Raw genomic sequence first — 17,491 nt, forward strand, 5'->3', positions numbered from 1 at the left:
CCTCCCCACAGGAGGCTAGCTGCCCCTTCACTTCCAATCAGGTGCTTGGAAATGGTCAGGGCTTAAGAGAGCAGGCTGGAGGGGGGTTGGAGAGGGAGAAGCTGGTACTCTAGAAAGAAGGGAAGTGGCCATAAAGTTTCATTGCTCTGGTGTCCTCTAAGAAAATAACCTTGAGCAAATCAGGTTAAAATGGGTTCTTTGGTCCCCATTAATTTCATAACATCCCCTTCAACTCCTGGGGGCTGCTGAGATCTTCGCTGGTCCCCTCATCCAGCTTCCTTCTCCAGCTTTACAGGCCACTTTTCAAATCCTTGGCCCTGGGCTGTAGGCTGTGGATCTGTGACATCCATCCCAAGCATCACACTCCCACACAGAAGCATCCCCAAACTCCATCACCCTGAGCTGATGCCTGGCTCAACATGCCTTCCAGGCCATCTTCGGCTCTGGCCTCACCCAGGACCCACCTCTGAGCCTGAGGCCCAGACATCCTAGTAGCAGCACCAGCTCCAGTCTGCTCTCTGGGCATTGGTCCCTGAGCCTCTCCTAACATCCTATGGTGGCCTCCCTGCACCCAAACACTCAGCTCCAAGTGTTGACCTTCTGCTTACTTCTGCCCAGAGGGAAAGAGGGTCCAGGCTGAAATCTCCAGCCATCCTATAGGACTGCTCTGGCAACTCCTGCACTCCTACTCCAGTCAAATCTCTAGCCTCATCCTTTCACTGTCCCCTGCTGCAGCCTGAGCCTCACTCCCCACCCTCAAATTCCTTCAGTCCTACCAAACATATCCCAACGATATCAGCCCTGGGGCAACCTTAGCCCTAAGATCTGGGGTTGACAATAACCTCTGGATCCTCTTCCACACTGACCTGCCCTGGACAATGCCTGGAACTCCACTCTGCCTATCTGATAAGGGACCCTAGGCTCAGGACTCCCCTTCAGATCTCAATGGAACCCTTAGACCATCTGGGTCCTTGGGATCACAGCTTCCTCCAAAAGGGATCCCCTTGGCCCAGCACCCTTCCCTCATATGCTCTCTATTTTTGGACTGCTCCCCCTTTGCAGGAGGCCAGTCTCTGATTCAAACATCTGGGAGAACCACCCCACCCTAAGCTCTCCCTCCATCCCAAGCCCCAACCAGCCTCTTCCACCAGGCTTTGTCTGGGGTGGAGTGATCCCGCAAACAAATCTTATTCCAACCTCTGGTACCTGATGTCCCAGACATTATTAGATCAAGTCCTCTCAGCTCCAGTGACCTTATGAACAGAGCCCCTAGCTCTATTTCCAGCCCTCACCTCCCTCAGCCTTGACCCTCAATCCTCCTTTACTGCACCCCTCATCTTTAGCCACCCTCACACATGGCCCCAGAGCCCCCGCCCCTCAAAACTTGGCTTCTCAAGGAGTCCCCAATCTTTCAGTGTGACATCCCCTTTCCATCAGTTTGATCCCTCTCCTCAAATCTCACGTTCCTCAGCTTCCCTCACACTCATGGACCTCCTTCAAACTTGAACCACGTCCGCTCAGGGCCCAGATCGCTCAAACACAACGTCCCTCAGCTATGGGATCCCCGGAGTGCAGGTCTCCCAGCCTGGGGCTCCCAGACCCCTGCCGCACTTTCTTCAGGCCTGGGACAACCAGACCTCAAGTTTCGCGGGTCCCCGAGGCTCGGGGGCCCCAGAACACCAACGCGCAAGTACCTCAGGCCTGGGATGCCCCGGACTCCACACGCGGGTCCCTCACGTCAGGGGACACCCCCAGACCCTAGACGCGCGGGTGCCCCAGGCCCATGGTCCCTTAGACCCCCCCACCCCAGTACATAAGGCCCGAAGCTCCCAGGCACCCGACGTGGGGGTATTTCAGGCCCGGGACATCCAGAAATCCAGGAACGCGGGTTCCTCACCATGGGCCTCCCAGAACCCCGGCGCGCGAGTCCCTCAGGCCCGGGTCCCCTACTGCCCCACCCCCCGCCTGGCACATCTCCCGCGCGGCCTCACCCGGGCCGGCCAGTGCGGGTAGCCCTTCATTTTGGCAAACACCAAGTCCCCGGGCTTGAAGGCGTGCGGCATGCTGGCGGCGGGAAGCCAAGCCCGCGAGAGGCAGCGGCAGCGGCGGCGGCGGCGGCAGCGGCGGCGGCGGCAGCGGCAGCGGGAGGCGAAGCCGGGGGCGGGAGCTGGAAGCGAAGGGGGCGGAGACGGTCGCTTGGGCAGCGGGCCGACGCGTGCTTATTGGGCTGCGCTGTGCCGCCGGATGTCCCACCTTCCTGCCATCACCGGCGGGAGACGCGGTCGCTCATAACCACGTGCCGGGATAGAGGAGCGCGGGGACCAATGAAAACAAGGCTTGGAGAACAAGTTAACGGGATTGGATAACGGGTAAAGCCAAGGGGCGTGACTCAGGGGCCTAATAGAAGGGGGAGGAGGTTATGGGAGGTGAGAGGGGAAAGGGGGAAGGAGGGAAACGAAGGCGGTCAGGGAGCCTAGAGAAGAGCTGCTGGGCTCCTTCTGGGCGGAGCTTAGGGTAGAGGAGCGGACCATGGACGGCCACAGTAGGAGGGGTCTTATGTAGGAGGCAGGCCATTGGATACCACAGAATAGATGGCCCAATCAGTGTAGGCGGCGGGTCATTTGATAGCCTCTCGCTCTCATAGGCAGGGCTTGAAAGAGAGCTGCAGGCCATTGGATACCATAAGAGAAGCGTCTCAAGGTAGGGGGCGACCATTGACTACCACAGGAGGCGTGGCTTAAGCATCTGTCCGCCATTGGATCTCCTACGAGAGGAGGGTAAGGCAAAATACAGAGGTGCCACGGCCTACCCCCCCAGGGGGCGGGGCTCAGGAGAAGGAGCGAACCCAGAAGGGGGTTCATAGGTTTAACAACCATAAAATGTGCAGAACTTAGGAAAAGTTTATTGAACACCATGTGCCAGAGCTACAAAGTACTCAATATAGATATTAATTTATTCAAGAAAAGTGTTTTGAGCATTGTGTGGCCAAGTTACTGAATGTCTCTGTGCCTCAATCTCCCCACCTGTAAAATGGAACTCATAATGTTAGTGATCTTATAGAGGCACTAGGATTAAATAACTTCATGCCTAAGGCGCTGGAAACTGTCTGGCATTAGGTAATACTGGGAGCATTAGATATTGTTAGCCTGCCCTTAAAGAATTCAATATAATTAGGATCCCTGTGTTAAACAAAATATGTAATTTCCATACCTGAAAGTCTTAACAGAAAAGGTTTAGTCCTGGCCAATGTGGCTCAGTTGGTTGGGCAGCCTCCAGAGCACCAAAAGGTTGCTGGTTTGTTTTCTGGTCAGGGCACACAGGTCAGGGCTCATGTCCTCCCTGGTAGGGGGCCTGCAGGAGGCAGCCAATCGATGTTTCCCTCTCACATCAATATTTCTCTCTCTCTTTCTCTCCCTTCCACTCTCTCTATAAATCTTTTTTTTTTTTTAATCTTTAAAAAAAGGAAAAAGAGCCCTGGCCCGTTTTCTCAGTGGTTAGAGCATCAGCCCACACACCAAAGAGTCATGGGATTGATTCCTGGTCAAGGGCACATACCTGGCTTGCATGTTCATCCCTGGAGGAGGCATGCAGGAGGCAACCAATCTATGTATCTTTCTCTCACATCAATGTTTCTCCCTCTCTTCTTCTCTCTCTCCCTCCACTCTTTATTGATCAATGGAAAAAATATCCAGTAAGGATTAACCAAAAGAAAGAAAGAAAGAAAGAGTTTATTAGACCATTGCTAGTAAAAAAAAAAAAAAAAAAAATAGAAGAATTAGAAGGAGGAGGAAAAAGAAGGAAAAGGAGGACGATAAGGAGAAGAGGAAGAAGAAGAGAACCATCTTGGGTATGGAGTCTAAACCACCAGCAGCACAGATAGGTAGGAAAGACAGGACAATCCATTTGGAGTCTGCAAACATTTTTATGCATCAAGTAGGGAAAAGGGAGAAGAAAAATGAAAGAATTTACATTAGTTTTAGGCAAAAGGGTGGGAGAAAGTGAAGCAGGACTCAGGGCTAGTTCTTGGATAGACACAGCAAAGTCCTTAAAATTCATGTGTAAAGAAGAAGCAGGGGCTCCTAGGGTTCTATTATCTGGCTATTATCTCTTTTATAGATAATCTGAAAAATATCCTCCTGGAAGTTAATAATTCCAACATACACTAAGGAGTGTGAGTAATCTTTCCCTTCTCCATAGTCTTCTATATCTTGAAATGCCCAGAAAGAAAACAGATTGGAAAATGGGGCTCCCTGGGCACCCTTGCTAGGTTTCTTTGAATCAAGAAAGCCAGGGGACCCTGGCCGGTTTGGCTCAGCGGTTAGAGCGTCGGCGTGCAGTCAAGAGAGACCTGGGTTCGGTTCCCGCTAAGGGCATGTACTTCAGTTGCAGTTTGTCCCCGGCCTTGGTTGGGTCGTGCGGGTGGCACCCACTCAATGTGTCCCTTTCACGTCAATATTTCTCTCTCTCTCTCTCTCTCTTCCCCTCTTTCCCTCCCGCTCTGTCTGAATAAAACTGGAAAAATGTACTCGGGTGAAGATAAAAAAAAAGAAAGACAGGGGGTCCGGCTGGTGTGGCTCAGTTGACCCATGCACCAAGAGTACATTCCCGGTCAGGACACATGCCAAGTTGTGGGCCAGATCCCCAGTGGGGAGCAAGCAGGAGGTGGCCAATCAATGTTCTCTCTCATCAATGTTTCTATCTCTCTTTTCCTCTCACTTCCTCTCTCTCTAAAATCAATAAAGGAAAACAAAAATTTTTTAAGAAAGGCAAAGGGTGTAGCTTAGTGGTTAAGCATCAACCCATGTACCAAGAGGCTGCCGGTTCGATTCCTGGTCAAGACACATGCCCAGGTTGTGGGCCAAGTCCTCAGTGGGGGGGCATGCAGGAGGCGGACAATCGATGTTCTCTCTCATTGATGTTTCTCTCTCTCTCCCTCTCCCTTCCTCTCTCTCTAAAATCAATCAAAAGGGAAAAAAATGTTTAAATAAAAAATAAATAAATAAATAAATAAATAAATAAAAGAAAGGCAGGGAAGCCCTGATCAAATAGCTCTGTTGGTTAGAACATCCTCCCAATACGCCAAGGTTTTGGATTTGATCCCTGATCACATGCAAGAATCAACTTATGAATGCATCAATAAGTGGAACAACAAATCAGTCTCTCTCTATTCAAAATCAAAATCAACAAAATAAAATTAAATTGAAACATAATAAAATAAAGTAAAATAAAATAAAGAAAGACAGTCCCGCTGGTGTGGCTCAGTAGTTGAGTATCGACCCATGCACCAAGAGGTTGCTGGTTGGATTCCAGGTCAGGGCACATGCCCAGGTTGTGGGCCCCATCCCCAGTTGGGGGCATACAGGAGGCAGCCAATCAATGTTCTCTCTCATCGATGTTTCTCTCTCTTTCCTTCTCCCTTCCTCTCTCTCTAAAATCAATACAGAAAAAAAAATTTTAATTACACATAGACTTACCATATGACCAAGCAATTCAATCTCTACCCAAGAGAAATAAAAATGAACATTCACACAAAAACTTCTACACTCACAGTCATAGCAGCATTATTTATAACAGCCCAAAGGAGGAAATAACCCAAATGTCCATCAATGGCTAAATGAATAAATCAAATGTAGTATATTCTTATGATGAATAATACTCAGCAATAAAAGAAAATGAGCCCTGGTTGGTTTTGCTCAGTGGTGAGAGTGTTAGTCCATGGACCAGAGAGTCGTGGGTTCCCGGTCAGGGTATGATTCCTGCCCTGGTCAGGGTCATGAGGGAGGCACATCTTTCAAGATAGAATAGATCGGTGGTTGGTTGTCTTGGGCTGGGAGCAGGAATCCAAAGTGACTGCAAATGGGTATGATGTCTCTGTTTAGGGTGAAAAAAGTGTTTTAAAATTAGATCGTGATGCCCTGGCTGGTTTGACTCAGCAGTTGGCCCACAGACCAGAGTCGCAGGTTCGATTCCAGTCAAGGGCACATACCTCGGTTGTGGTTTGTCCCTGGGCCTGGCCCGGGTCATGTGGGAGACAACCAGTCGATGTGTCTCTCTCACATCAATGTTTCTCTCTATCTCCTTTCTTTTTTTTTTATCCTCACCTGAGAACATTTTTGCATTTATCTTCAGATAGAGTGGGAGGGAGAGAGAGAGGAAGAGAGAAACATCAATGTGAGAGAGACACATTGATTCGCTGCCACCCACACAACCCCAACCAGGGCCGGGGACAAACCGCAACCAAGGCACGTGCCCTTAGCGGGATCGGAACCTGGTCTCTCTGGTCTGCGGGCCAACACTCCAACTGCTGAGCCAAACTGGCCAGGGCTCTCTCTATCTCCTTTCCTACCTTTCACTCTGACTAGAAATCAATGGGGAAAATATCTTTGGGAGAGGATTAACAAAAACAAATAAAACAACTTTATAAATAATAATAACTAACATTTATTGAGCAGCTACTATGTTCCAGACCACGCTATATAGTTTGTATTTAACATGGTTAATTTTATTCCCACATCAGTTGTTATTTTTCACCCCTACTTTCCAGATGGGGAAACTGAGGAAGAGGAGTAGCATCAGTAGGGGTTGGAACTGGTGAGTGTCAGACTCCATCTTCCCTAGAGCTCCTCCCCACCTGAGCTATGAGGGTAACATGTTAATTTATTGCAGGCTTGCTCAGAGCCAGGGGAAGTTCCCATCTCATTTATTCTCCCCAGGAGCTAGTCAGAAATGTAGAGTCCCAGCCTCCTCAAGAAAGGATGCATCATCATCTGCATTTAAACAAACTCTCCATAGGATTTGAAAAGCACCTCACTGAAGTGAGATTGGGGTCTGATGGTCCTGGGCTGGATTTCTACCCCTGCAATCTGTGAGGATATGTTTGAAACTTTACAACTTTTCGTATAAATTGGAACAAATATCAGTACTTCTTTTCTTTTCTTTCTTTCTTTTTTTTAATACTCACCTGAGTATATTTTTCTATTTAGAGTGGGAAGGAGAGCAAGAGAGGGAGAAAGAAATATCAATCTGACAATCACACATCTACTGGTTGCCTCCTGCATGACCCCGAGCAGGGCCAGGACAAACCGCAACCGAGGTACGTGCTCTTGACCGAAATCGAACCCGTGCCTCATTGGTCTGAGGGCCAACGCTCTAACCATTGAGCCAAACCATCCAGGGCTAATAGCAATACTTCTTTTTGAGGGTTATTTGGCCTAGGGGTTGTAATAATTTCTTACTGTTTCTGTAACTAATTACCATAAACTTTTGGCTTCAAACAATGAGCATTTATTTTTACCCTTATGGAAGTCAGAAGTCCAAAATGGGTCTCACTGGGCTGAAATCCAGGTGTTGATAGAATTGCAGTGCTTCTGGAGGCGCTAGGGAAGAATCTGCATTTGCCAGCTTCTAGAAGTTACCTGCATTCCTTGGCTCATGGCTCCTTCCACCATCTTCAAAGCCACAACAGTGAGTGCAGTCCTCATATCTTTTCCATTTCCATCTTCACATCTCCCCTTACCCTCCTGCCTCCTCCTCATAAGGACGCTGTGATTACATGGGGCCCATCCAAATAATCCAGGATTATCTCAAGGTCCTTAATCACATCTGCAGCATCTCTTTTGCCACAAACATTACCATATTCCCAGTTTCTCAACTTTAGGGGCCACTATTCTGCTGACCACAGAGGTTTTATGAGTATGGACCCTATGTAGGGTTGAAGTCCTAGCTCTGCTGCTTAAAAGTTGGGTGACCTTGAGCATGTGACACTATTTCTCTGGGCCTCGGTTTACTCATCTGAAAAATGGAAGTCACAACCTTGCTTAATTTATAAACAGAGCTGCTTGAAGACTGTGAAAATTACACATAGAATATGTGCCAAGCCCTCAGCAAACTGCCTGGCACGTAGTATGCACTCAGTAACTATTACCAATGATTATTATAAGAGAGAGAGAGGCTTCAGGCTCAAAATAAATTTCATCCAGCCCAGGAAATTAATCTGGGAGGGCTTCCTTAAAGAAGAGGATTGAGTTAGACAGACGGGGAACAGGTCTATTCCAGCTGAGGGGACTGCCTGGACAAGGGACTTGAGGTGAGCTATAAATAGTTCCAGGTAGAGGCAGAGAGGGAAAAGTGGGTGGTGACAAGGATGAGGCTTCTTAGACCCTCAGGAATCTCAGGATCTTGAATGCCAGGCTGAGAAGCCCTATAGGACTTCTCTCTCAGGGAAAGGGATGGGTCCTGACCACTGTCTGGCTATGTGACTTTGGGCCAATCTCTTTACTATCTACTTGAGATTATAAAGGATATGATCCTTTATTTCACAGTGCTAAACTGTAATTTTCAATATTTCAAACATTTCAAAAAGATGAAAAGTATAGCCCTGGCTGGTTTGGTTCAGCAGTTAGAGCGTCGGCCTGCAGTCCAGAGAGACCCAGGTTCAGTTCCCGCTAAGGGCATGTACCTTGGTTGCAGTTTGTCCCCAGCCCTGGTTGGGTCGTGCAGGTGGTAACCACTCGATGTGTCCCTTTCACGTCGATGTTTCTCTCTCTCTCTCTCTCTCTCTCTCTCTCTCTCTCTCTCCCTCCCACTCTATCTGAACAAAAACAAAAACAACAGAAAAAAAAAAAAAGTATAGCACAATGAACATGGTATGTCCTTCTGTTAGTTAGCTATTGCTGCATAACAAATTACCCCAAAACATAATCGCTTAAGACAACAAACATTTGTTATCTCACAAATTTGTCATCCTGAGAGTCAGGAATCTGGGCATCCTGGCTCAGGGTCTCTCATGAAACTGTAATCAAGATATCTGCTAGGGCTGCCTCATCTGAAGGCTTGACTGGGACTGAAAGAAGCCCTTCTAAGGTGGCTCCCTCACATGGCTGGTGGCAGTAGGCCTGAGTTCCTCACCAATGGACCTTTCCACAGCACTGCCTGAGCCTCCTCACATGACAACTGGCTTCCCCAGAGTGAGTGATCCCAGACACTGAGCTTGTCTTTTTTATCTAGTCTCAAAGCTCTACACTATCACTTCTGCCCTTTTCTATTTGTTAAAAGCAAGTTGCTAAGTCCAGCCCACACTCAAGGGGAGGGGAATTAGGCTCCACCTTTGGAAGGGAGGAGTGAATTTATGGACATATTTTAAAACTACCACTACCCTAGCCCAGCCGGTTGAACACTGGTTGAACATTGGCCCATGCACCAAGAGGTCGCTGTTTCGATTCCCGGTCAGGGCACATGCCCAGATTGTGGGCCAAATCCCCAGTGGAGGGCATGCAGGAGGCGGCCAATTAGTGATCTCTCTCGTTGATGTTACTATCTCTCTCTCTCTCTCAAAAAAAAATCAATAAAGGAAAACAAAAATGACCACTATCCTAAAAATGTGCTTTATATGTGTGTGTATATGAGCACATATATAATATATATAATAGATACACACAGTTGACCCTTGAACAATGTGAGAGTTAGTGGTGCCAACCAGCCAAGCAGTCAAACTTCACTAATAACCTTTTTAAATCCTCACTTGGGAACATTTTTTGCATTTATCTTCAGATAGAGCGGGAGAGAGAGAGGGAGAGAGAGAGAGAGAGAGAGAGAGAGAGAGAGAGAGAGAGAGAAACAGAAACATCGACGTGAGAGAGACACATTGACTGGCTGCCACCCACATGACCCCAGCCAGGGCCGGGGACAAACTGCAACCAAGGTACACGCCCTTAGCGGCAACTGAACCCGGGACTCTTTGGTCCACGGGCTGTGCCAAACTGGCCAGGGCCATGAATAACTTTTTTAAAACAGATTTTTTTCTTTATTGATTTTAGAGAGAGAGAAAGGGAGAGGGAGAGAGATAGAAACATCAATGAGAGATAACATAGATTGGCCACCTCCTGCATGCTGCCTACTGGAGACTGGGCCCACAACCTGGGCATGTGCCCTGACCGGGAATTGAACCGGCAACCTCTTGGTGCATGGGTTGATGCTCAACCACTGAGCCACACCAGCCAGGCCTCCATGAATAAGTTTTGATTCCCCCCAAACACTTAACTATTAATAGCTTACTGTTAACAGGAATCCTTAATGATAACAAACAGTTAATTAACACATATCTTGTAAGTTACATGTGTTATGTACTGTATTCTTTTATTTTTACATACTGTATTCTTATAGTAAAGTAAGCTAGAGAAAAGAAAGTTTAAAAAATTATAAGAGCCCTGGCCAGTTTGGCTCAGCGGTTAGAGTGTCTGCCTGCGGTCTGGAGAGACCTGAGTTCGGTTCCCACTAAGGGCACATACCTCAGTTGCAGTTTGTCCCCGGCCCTGGTTGGGTCGTGTGGGTGGCAACCACTTGAAGTGTCCTTTTCACATCAACGTTTCTCTCTCTCTCCCTTTCTCCCACTCTATCTGAACAAAATATCGAAAAATGTCCTCAGGTGAGGATAAAAAAAATTATAAGAAAAAATACACTTACAATATTTACCCCCAAAAAATATATAAGTGGACTTGCACATTTCAAACCTGTGTTGTTCAAGGGTCAACTGTATGTAGATTTTTTGTTTTTGTTTTTGTTTTTGTTTAAAATCCAATTTTTAAACATGTTTCTATTGATTTTTTTTTAAAGAGAGAGGGAGGGAGAGATAGAAACATCAATATGAGAGAGAAACTTCAATCAGCTGTCTCTAGCACACTCCATACTGGGGATCGAGCCTGCAACCCAGGCACATGCCCTGACTGGGAATCAAATTAGGACCTCTCAGTCCACGGGACGACTCTCAATCCACTGAGCCACATCAGCCAGGCATTTTTTTTGTGTGTGTAATAGTAGTTTACTTTTATTCACATCTTGTTGCCATTAAAGTTTAATTCATAAAGACATTTTTGCGATTCTAACATCCTTTGCCTCTCATCATCTCTTACAAATGAATTCCCACCACATAGCAGAAGTATTAGAAGTTATATTTGCAGCCCTGGCCGGTTTGGCTCAGCGGTTAGAGCCTCAGCCTGCGGTCCTGAGAGACCTGGGTTCGGTTCCCGCTAAGGGCGCATACCTAGGTTGCAGTTTGTCCCCGGCCCTGGTCGGTTGTGCGGGTGGCAGCCACTCGATGTGTTCCTTTCGCATCGATGTTTCTCTCTCTCTCTCTGTTCCTTTCTCTCCCTCCCACTCTACCTGAACAAAAAAAAATGGAAAAATGTCCTCGGGTGAGGATAAAAAAAAAAAAAAAGAAGTTATATTTGCAAATGGAGCATATTAAGCATTTTTAAACCTTTAAAATATGGCTAATGAACAATTTTACACAGCAGGGTACCTATTAATATGTTACATATTAACAGATCGATGGTACCATATGGACAATCAGATTTCCTTGATATTAAAGATGGAGTTGGCATTTTTGTCAAGTCCTTTTAAACCTATTAGCAGAGTTCCTATAGTATGGAATTTCACTTTATAAAGTAGATCTTAACTATATTATTTTTAAATCAAACCAGAAACTAGAACCAGCTCTGGGCAAACACTAATCATTACTGTATGCATCACGTAAACTGTTTGCTAATGAGTGTCTATACAGATACTCTTAACTAAGAAAAGTAAAACAAATTCTTATTCTGGATATACATCAAAATCTAGATGATTTTTGTATAGTAACATTTATATAAAAAATTTTCAGCCAGGCATTTTTTTAAAATGTTTTTTCTTTATTGATTTTAAGGGGAGAGGAAGGGAGAGGGAGAGAGAAATAGAAACATCAATGAGAGAGAACACTGATTGGCTGCCTCCTGCATTCCCCCCACTGGGGATCAGACCCACAACATGGGCATATGCCCTGATCAGGAATCAAACCAGTGACCTCTCAGACCATTGGATGACGTTCAATCCACTGAGCCACATTGGCCGGACTAGATTTGTTTTTAAACATTTGAAAGTTTCATACATCATGACACTTCACCCCTAAATATTTCAGCATTTCCTAAGAATAAGAACTTTTTATTATATAAGCACCAAATCTTTAATACACCAAAGAAAATTCATAGAGCCCTGGCCGGTTTGGCTCAGCGGTTAGAGCGTCGGCCTGCGGTCCCGAGAGACCCGGGTTCGGTTCCCGCTAAGGGCACGTACCTCCATTGCAGTTTGTCCCCGGCCCTGGTTGGTCGTGTGGGTGGCAGCCACTCGATGTGTCCCTTTCACATCGATGTTTCTCTCTCTCTTCCTCTCTCCCCCTCCCACTCTACCTGAACAAAAAATAGAAAAATGTCCTCAGGTGAGGATAAAAAAAAAAAAAAAAAAAACAGAAAAAAAAAAAGAAAATTCATAGTTATTCCATGATACTGTTTAATATTCAGTCCATTTCAAATTGTCATCATTGTTCTAAGAAGTCTTTTTAGCTTTTTTTTTTTTAACCGGGATCAAATCAAGGTTCACACATTGCATTAAATGCTATGTTTCTCTAAAGTTTAGAGAAAACTGTGGGTCACTTAAGACATAGCAAAATTACAGTTATGAATTAGCAACAAAAATAATTTTATGGTTGGGGGTCACCACAACATGAGGAACTGTATTAAAGGGTCGCGGCATTAGGAAGGTTGAGAACCCTTTTAATTAGAGTGTTTTTATTTCACAACATAGACTTAAAATTTTTTTTTATTGATTGATTTTCAAGAGAGAGAGGAAGGGGGGAAAGAGAGAAACATCAATTTGTTGCTCCACATATTTATGCATTCATTGGCTGATTATTGTATGTGCCCTGACTGGGGATTGAACCTGAAATCTTGGTGTATAGGAATGACACTCTAACCAACTGAGCTGCCCATCCAGGGCACAACATTGACTTTTTGTTGTTCCTCACCCAAGGATATTTTTTTAGATAGAGTGCAAGGAAGGCGGGGGGGGGGGGGGGAGAGGGGGAGAGAGAGACAGACAGACAGACAGACAGACATCGATGTGAGAGACATCAATTGGTTGCCTCCCGCACTACCCCTACTGGGGGCACTACCCCTACTGGGGTACTACCACTACTGGGGGCAGGATCAAACTCACAACCCAGGTATACTGCCTGGACCGGAAATCAAATCTTCGACCCTTTGGTCTGTAGGCTAACGCTCTCACCGCTGAGCCAAACTGGCCAGGGCACAAATTTGACTTTTTTAAGGAACCAAACCAATTGGCTTAGAGAATGTGTCACATGCTGGATTTGTCTGTTTCCTCATGATGTGTTTCATTTGTTTCTTCTCCCCTTGTAGTTCCTATGACTGAGGCCTAGAAGTTTAATCCAATTGCCTTGTGTTTTGTTTTTTGGTATTTTTTTTTTGGTGGTATGTGCCCCTAGTGGGAACTGAACCTGGGACTCTCTGGTCCGCAGGCCGACGCTCAACTGCTGAGCCAAACTGGCCAGGGCTTGCCTTGTATTTTTAAATATTATTTTCTTTTAAAAAATGTTTATAGCCCTGGCCGGTTTGGCTCAGCGGTTAGAGCATTGGCCCGCAGACCAGAGAGTCCCAGGTTTGGTTCCCACTAAGGGCACATATCTCAGTTGTGGTTTGTCAGCCGGTCGATGTGTCTCTCTCTTTCACCCCTCTCTCCCTCCCACTCTATCTGAAGATAAATGCAAAAAATGTCCTCGGGTGAGGATAAAAAAAATGTTTATAAGTGATTTTAGAGAGAGAGGATGCAAGAGGGAGAGCTAGAAACATCAATCTGCTGCCTCCTGCATGCCCCCTACTGGTGATTGAGCTTGAAACCCGGGCATGTGCCCTGACCAGGAATCGAACCTGAAACCTCTTGTTGCATGGGACAATGCTCAACCCACTGAGCCACAATGGCTGGGCTTAAATATTATTTTCTATTATAAAAGGCACAGAGCTCCATTCCATAAAATATATTCCATAAAATTTGGAGACTAGGGGGGAAAAGGGAGAAAATTCCCTATGATCCTCCCAACCCAAATAATCAATGTTAGAATTTTGCCCCTTATCCCCGTCTTGTTTTTCCATAGCAGGCTTTCTACATACTGTAAACAGGTGGGCAGACAGCATCATCTATTGAAATTTTACCCAGTGCTCTAGTGTGGTAGGAAGCCTTCAAGGTGGGTCCCAGTGATCTTTGCCTCCTGGTATTGACATTATTGTGAAGTCCCCTCCCACACTGTACCAGGGTGAGTCTGTATGACCAATACAAATGGCAGAAATTATTGTATGGCAAGTTTAATATTAAATTATAAAAAGACTGCAGCGCCCAGCTGGTGTGGCTCACTGGTTGAGCATCGACCCATGCACAAAGAGGTCGCTGGTTTGATTCCCGGTCAGGGCACATGCCCAGATTGTGGGCCAAATCCCCAGTGGGGAACATGCAGGAGGCAGCCAATTGATGTTCTCTCTCATTGATGTTTCTATCTCTCCCTCCCTCTCCCTTCCTGTCTCTCTAAGATCAATAAAGAAGAAAAAAAAAGAAATAAAAATCATCTGTAATTCTATTTAAAAACAAGAATACTGTAGCGCGCTCTCTCTCTCTCTCTCTCTCTCTCTCTCTCTCTCTCTCTCTCTCGGAATCCAGCTGCCATGTTGTAAGGACACTCTAACCCTCTGTAGAAAAGTTCATATAGCATATAGAAAGGACTCAGGAATCTAGTCAAGAGCCAGCAAGGAACTGAAGCCTGCCAACAATCATTTGAGTGAGCTTTGAAGTAGACCCTCCTTCAGTCAAGCTTTTAGGTGAGACTGTAGCCCCAGCCAACAGCTTGAAAGTGTTGAGCCAGAACCACCCAGCTAAGCCACTCCTAAGTCCTGATGCACAGAAATTATGAGATGTTTGTTATTGTAAGATGCTAAATTTGGGGATAATTTGTTATGTAGCAATTACTATTATTCCTGTATTTAGTTCCCATATTCACATTTTCTGGTGGTTATAGAATATTCCATAGAGGGGATGATCAGACATTACTTGCTTTTAGCAAAGAATCTACTCTCAGACCCTTCACTCACCCTGCTCCAGCCATGTTCCTTGAATAAGCCATCACCTTAAGACCCTTCCCTTTGCTCTTCCCTCTGCCTGGAATGATCTTCTCCCAGGTATCCCTGTGGTTTGATTCCTTGTCTCCTTCACGGGTCTATATTCAAATGTCAGACCTTACTTAGCCTATCTAAAAGAGAATTCCCGTAACTCTTGATTCCTTTCTCCTATTGTACTTTTTTCCTACTGTATATTTCTTTTCTTTTTTAATTTTTTTTTTTTTTACTGATATATTAGAGAAACAGAGGAAGGGAGAGGGAGACAGAGATGGAAACACTGATGAGAAAGAACATCGACTGGCCGCCTCCTGCATGCTCCACACAGGGGCCCTGATCGGGAATCGAACAGGCGACCTCTTAGTGCATGGGTTGATGCTCTACCACTGAGCCACACAGGCCAGGCATTTTCTTTTTTTTTTACCCTCACCCGAGGACATTTTTGCATTTATCTTCAGATAGAGCGGGAGGGAGAGAGGGAGGAAAAGAGAGAGAGAAACATCGATGTGAGAGAGACACATCGACTGGTTGCCACCCACACAACCTCAACAAACTGCAACCGAGGTATGTGCCCTTAGCAGGAACTGATTCCAGGACTCTCTGGTCCGCAGTCCAATGCTCTAACCACTGAGCCAAACCGGCCAGGGCAGTTTTCTTTTTTTTAAAGATTTTATTTTATTTTTTTTATCCTCACCTGAGAATATTTTTCCATTCATCTTCAGATAGAGTGGGAGGGAGGAAGAGAGAGGGAGAGAAATATCAACATGAGAGAGACAAATTGACTGGCTGCCTCCTACAAGACCCCGGCCAAGGCCAGGGCCAACCACAGCAGAGGTACATGCCCTTGACCGGAATCGAACCCGAAACTCATTGGTCTGCTGGCCAATGCTCTAACTGCTGAGCCAAACCAGCCAGGGGCCTACTGTATATGTCTTTTTTTTTTTTTTTTTTTTTTTTGGTACATGCCCCTAGTGGGAACCGAACCCGGGACTCTCTGGTCTGCAGGCCAATGCTCCAATGGCTGAGCCAAACCAGCTAGGGCATGTATATTTCTTAATAGAAGTGAGTACTACCAGGCACTATTTACTTGTTTAATAGCTGTGTCTCTATTTGACTGTGAGCTCCTCCAGAGCAGGATCCTGCCTGTCTTGTTCCCTGCTATGACTCTCCTGGCCTGACACATAGTAGATACTCAGTTAATGTTTGGGGAATGACTGCTCTCACATTCTGCCACATGGAGAAAATACTGCCATTACAATTGCTATCTAAAGTATATATGTGTGAGTACCTGTGTATACTTTTTTTGCTGGGGTATTTATTTATTTATTTTAAATATGTTTTTGTTGATTTTTTTTTTTTTAGAGAGAGAGAGGAAGGGAGAAGTAGAAACATCGATGTTAATGAGACATATAGATCGGCTGCCTCCTGAAAGCCTCCTGCTGGGGATCCAGCCAGTAAGCCAGGCAAGTACCCTGACAGGGAATCAAACCTGGACTCTCAGTCCATAGGAGGACGCTCAACCCACCGAGCCACACTGGCTGGCCTGCTGGAGTATTTATTTATTAAAATTTTTTTTTTTCTGCCCTGGCCGGTTTGGCGCAGCAGTTAAAGTGTCAGCCTGTGGTCCAGAGAGACCTGGGTTCGGTTCCCGCTAAGGGCACGGACCTCGGTTGCAGTTTGTCCCTGGCCCCAGTTGGGGTTGTGCAGGAAGCAGCCATTCAATGTGTCCCTTTCACGTGGATGTTTCTCTCTCTCCCTCTCTTCCTCTCTTTCCTTCCCACTCTATCTGAACAAAAATGGAAAAATGTCCTCGGGTGAGGATTAAAAAAAAATTGTCTTTATTCATTTTTAGAGAGAGAGGAAGGGAGAGGAAGAGAGGGATAGAAACATTGATGAGAGAGAACATCGATTGGTCACCTCCTGCATGCCCCCCACTGGGGATCGGGCCCACAACCTGGGTATATGATCGAGGGGATCAAACCGGTGACCTCTTGGTGCATGGGTCGATGCTCAAACACTGAGCCACAAAGGCCGGGCATGCTGGAGTATTTATTTAAAAGCACATCTCAGATGTCATTCCACCCATAAATACCTCAGAATACATCTCTAAATAAAGCATACTTAAACATGGCTACCATGACATGATCACCGTTAGCAAAATTAACAGTAGCTCCTTTATATCATCTAATGTTCAGACACATTCAAATGTCCGTGGTCTCAAAACTGTCCTTTTCCTGTGCCTGACCCTCTTATTTGATGTTGCAAACTGCCCTCACTCTGTCTTCTATTCCTGTTTTTCACTTTTTCTCCATAGCACTTAACACCATCTACCCTACCATAGATTTTATTTATCATGTTGTCTGCCCCTCCCCAAGCCCATAGAAAACATCATGAGCTCTGCGAGGTCAGGGACTTTTGCCTGTTTTTCTCATTGATGATATAGAGCCCACTCTCAAGAAATATTAAAGGAGTAAAACATAAAGCCGGCCATGTATTGAGCCTTC

General features: G+C 45.9%; 1 protein-coding gene across 3 annotated transcripts in view; it reads right to left on the reverse strand.

Moving 5' to 3' along the window:
- The window catches only part of HDGFL2 (HDGF like 2), a 37,481-nt gene extending 35,388 nt beyond the window's left edge, over positions 1 to 2,093 (reverse strand). For all 3 annotated transcript variants that reach the window (XM_036282011.1, XM_036282010.1, XM_036282009.1), the window contains exon 1: positions 1,992 to 2,093. In XM_036282011.1, the coding sequence (XP_036137904.1) occupies positions 1,992 to 2,063 (72 nt within the window). In that variant the 5' untranslated portion in view covers positions 2,064 to 2,093. The remainder of the gene's footprint in view (positions 1 to 1,991) is intronic.
- Positions 2,094 to 17,491: the final 15,398 nt, after the last annotated feature.

The sequence above is a fragment of the Molossus molossus genome, unplaced genomic scaffold (assembly GCF_014108415.1).
Source record: "Molossus molossus isolate mMolMol1 unplaced genomic scaffold, mMolMol1.p scaffold_m16_p_4, whole genome shotgun sequence".
Taxonomy (NCBI): Eukaryota; Metazoa; Chordata; class Mammalia; order Chiroptera; family Molossidae; genus Molossus; species Molossus molossus.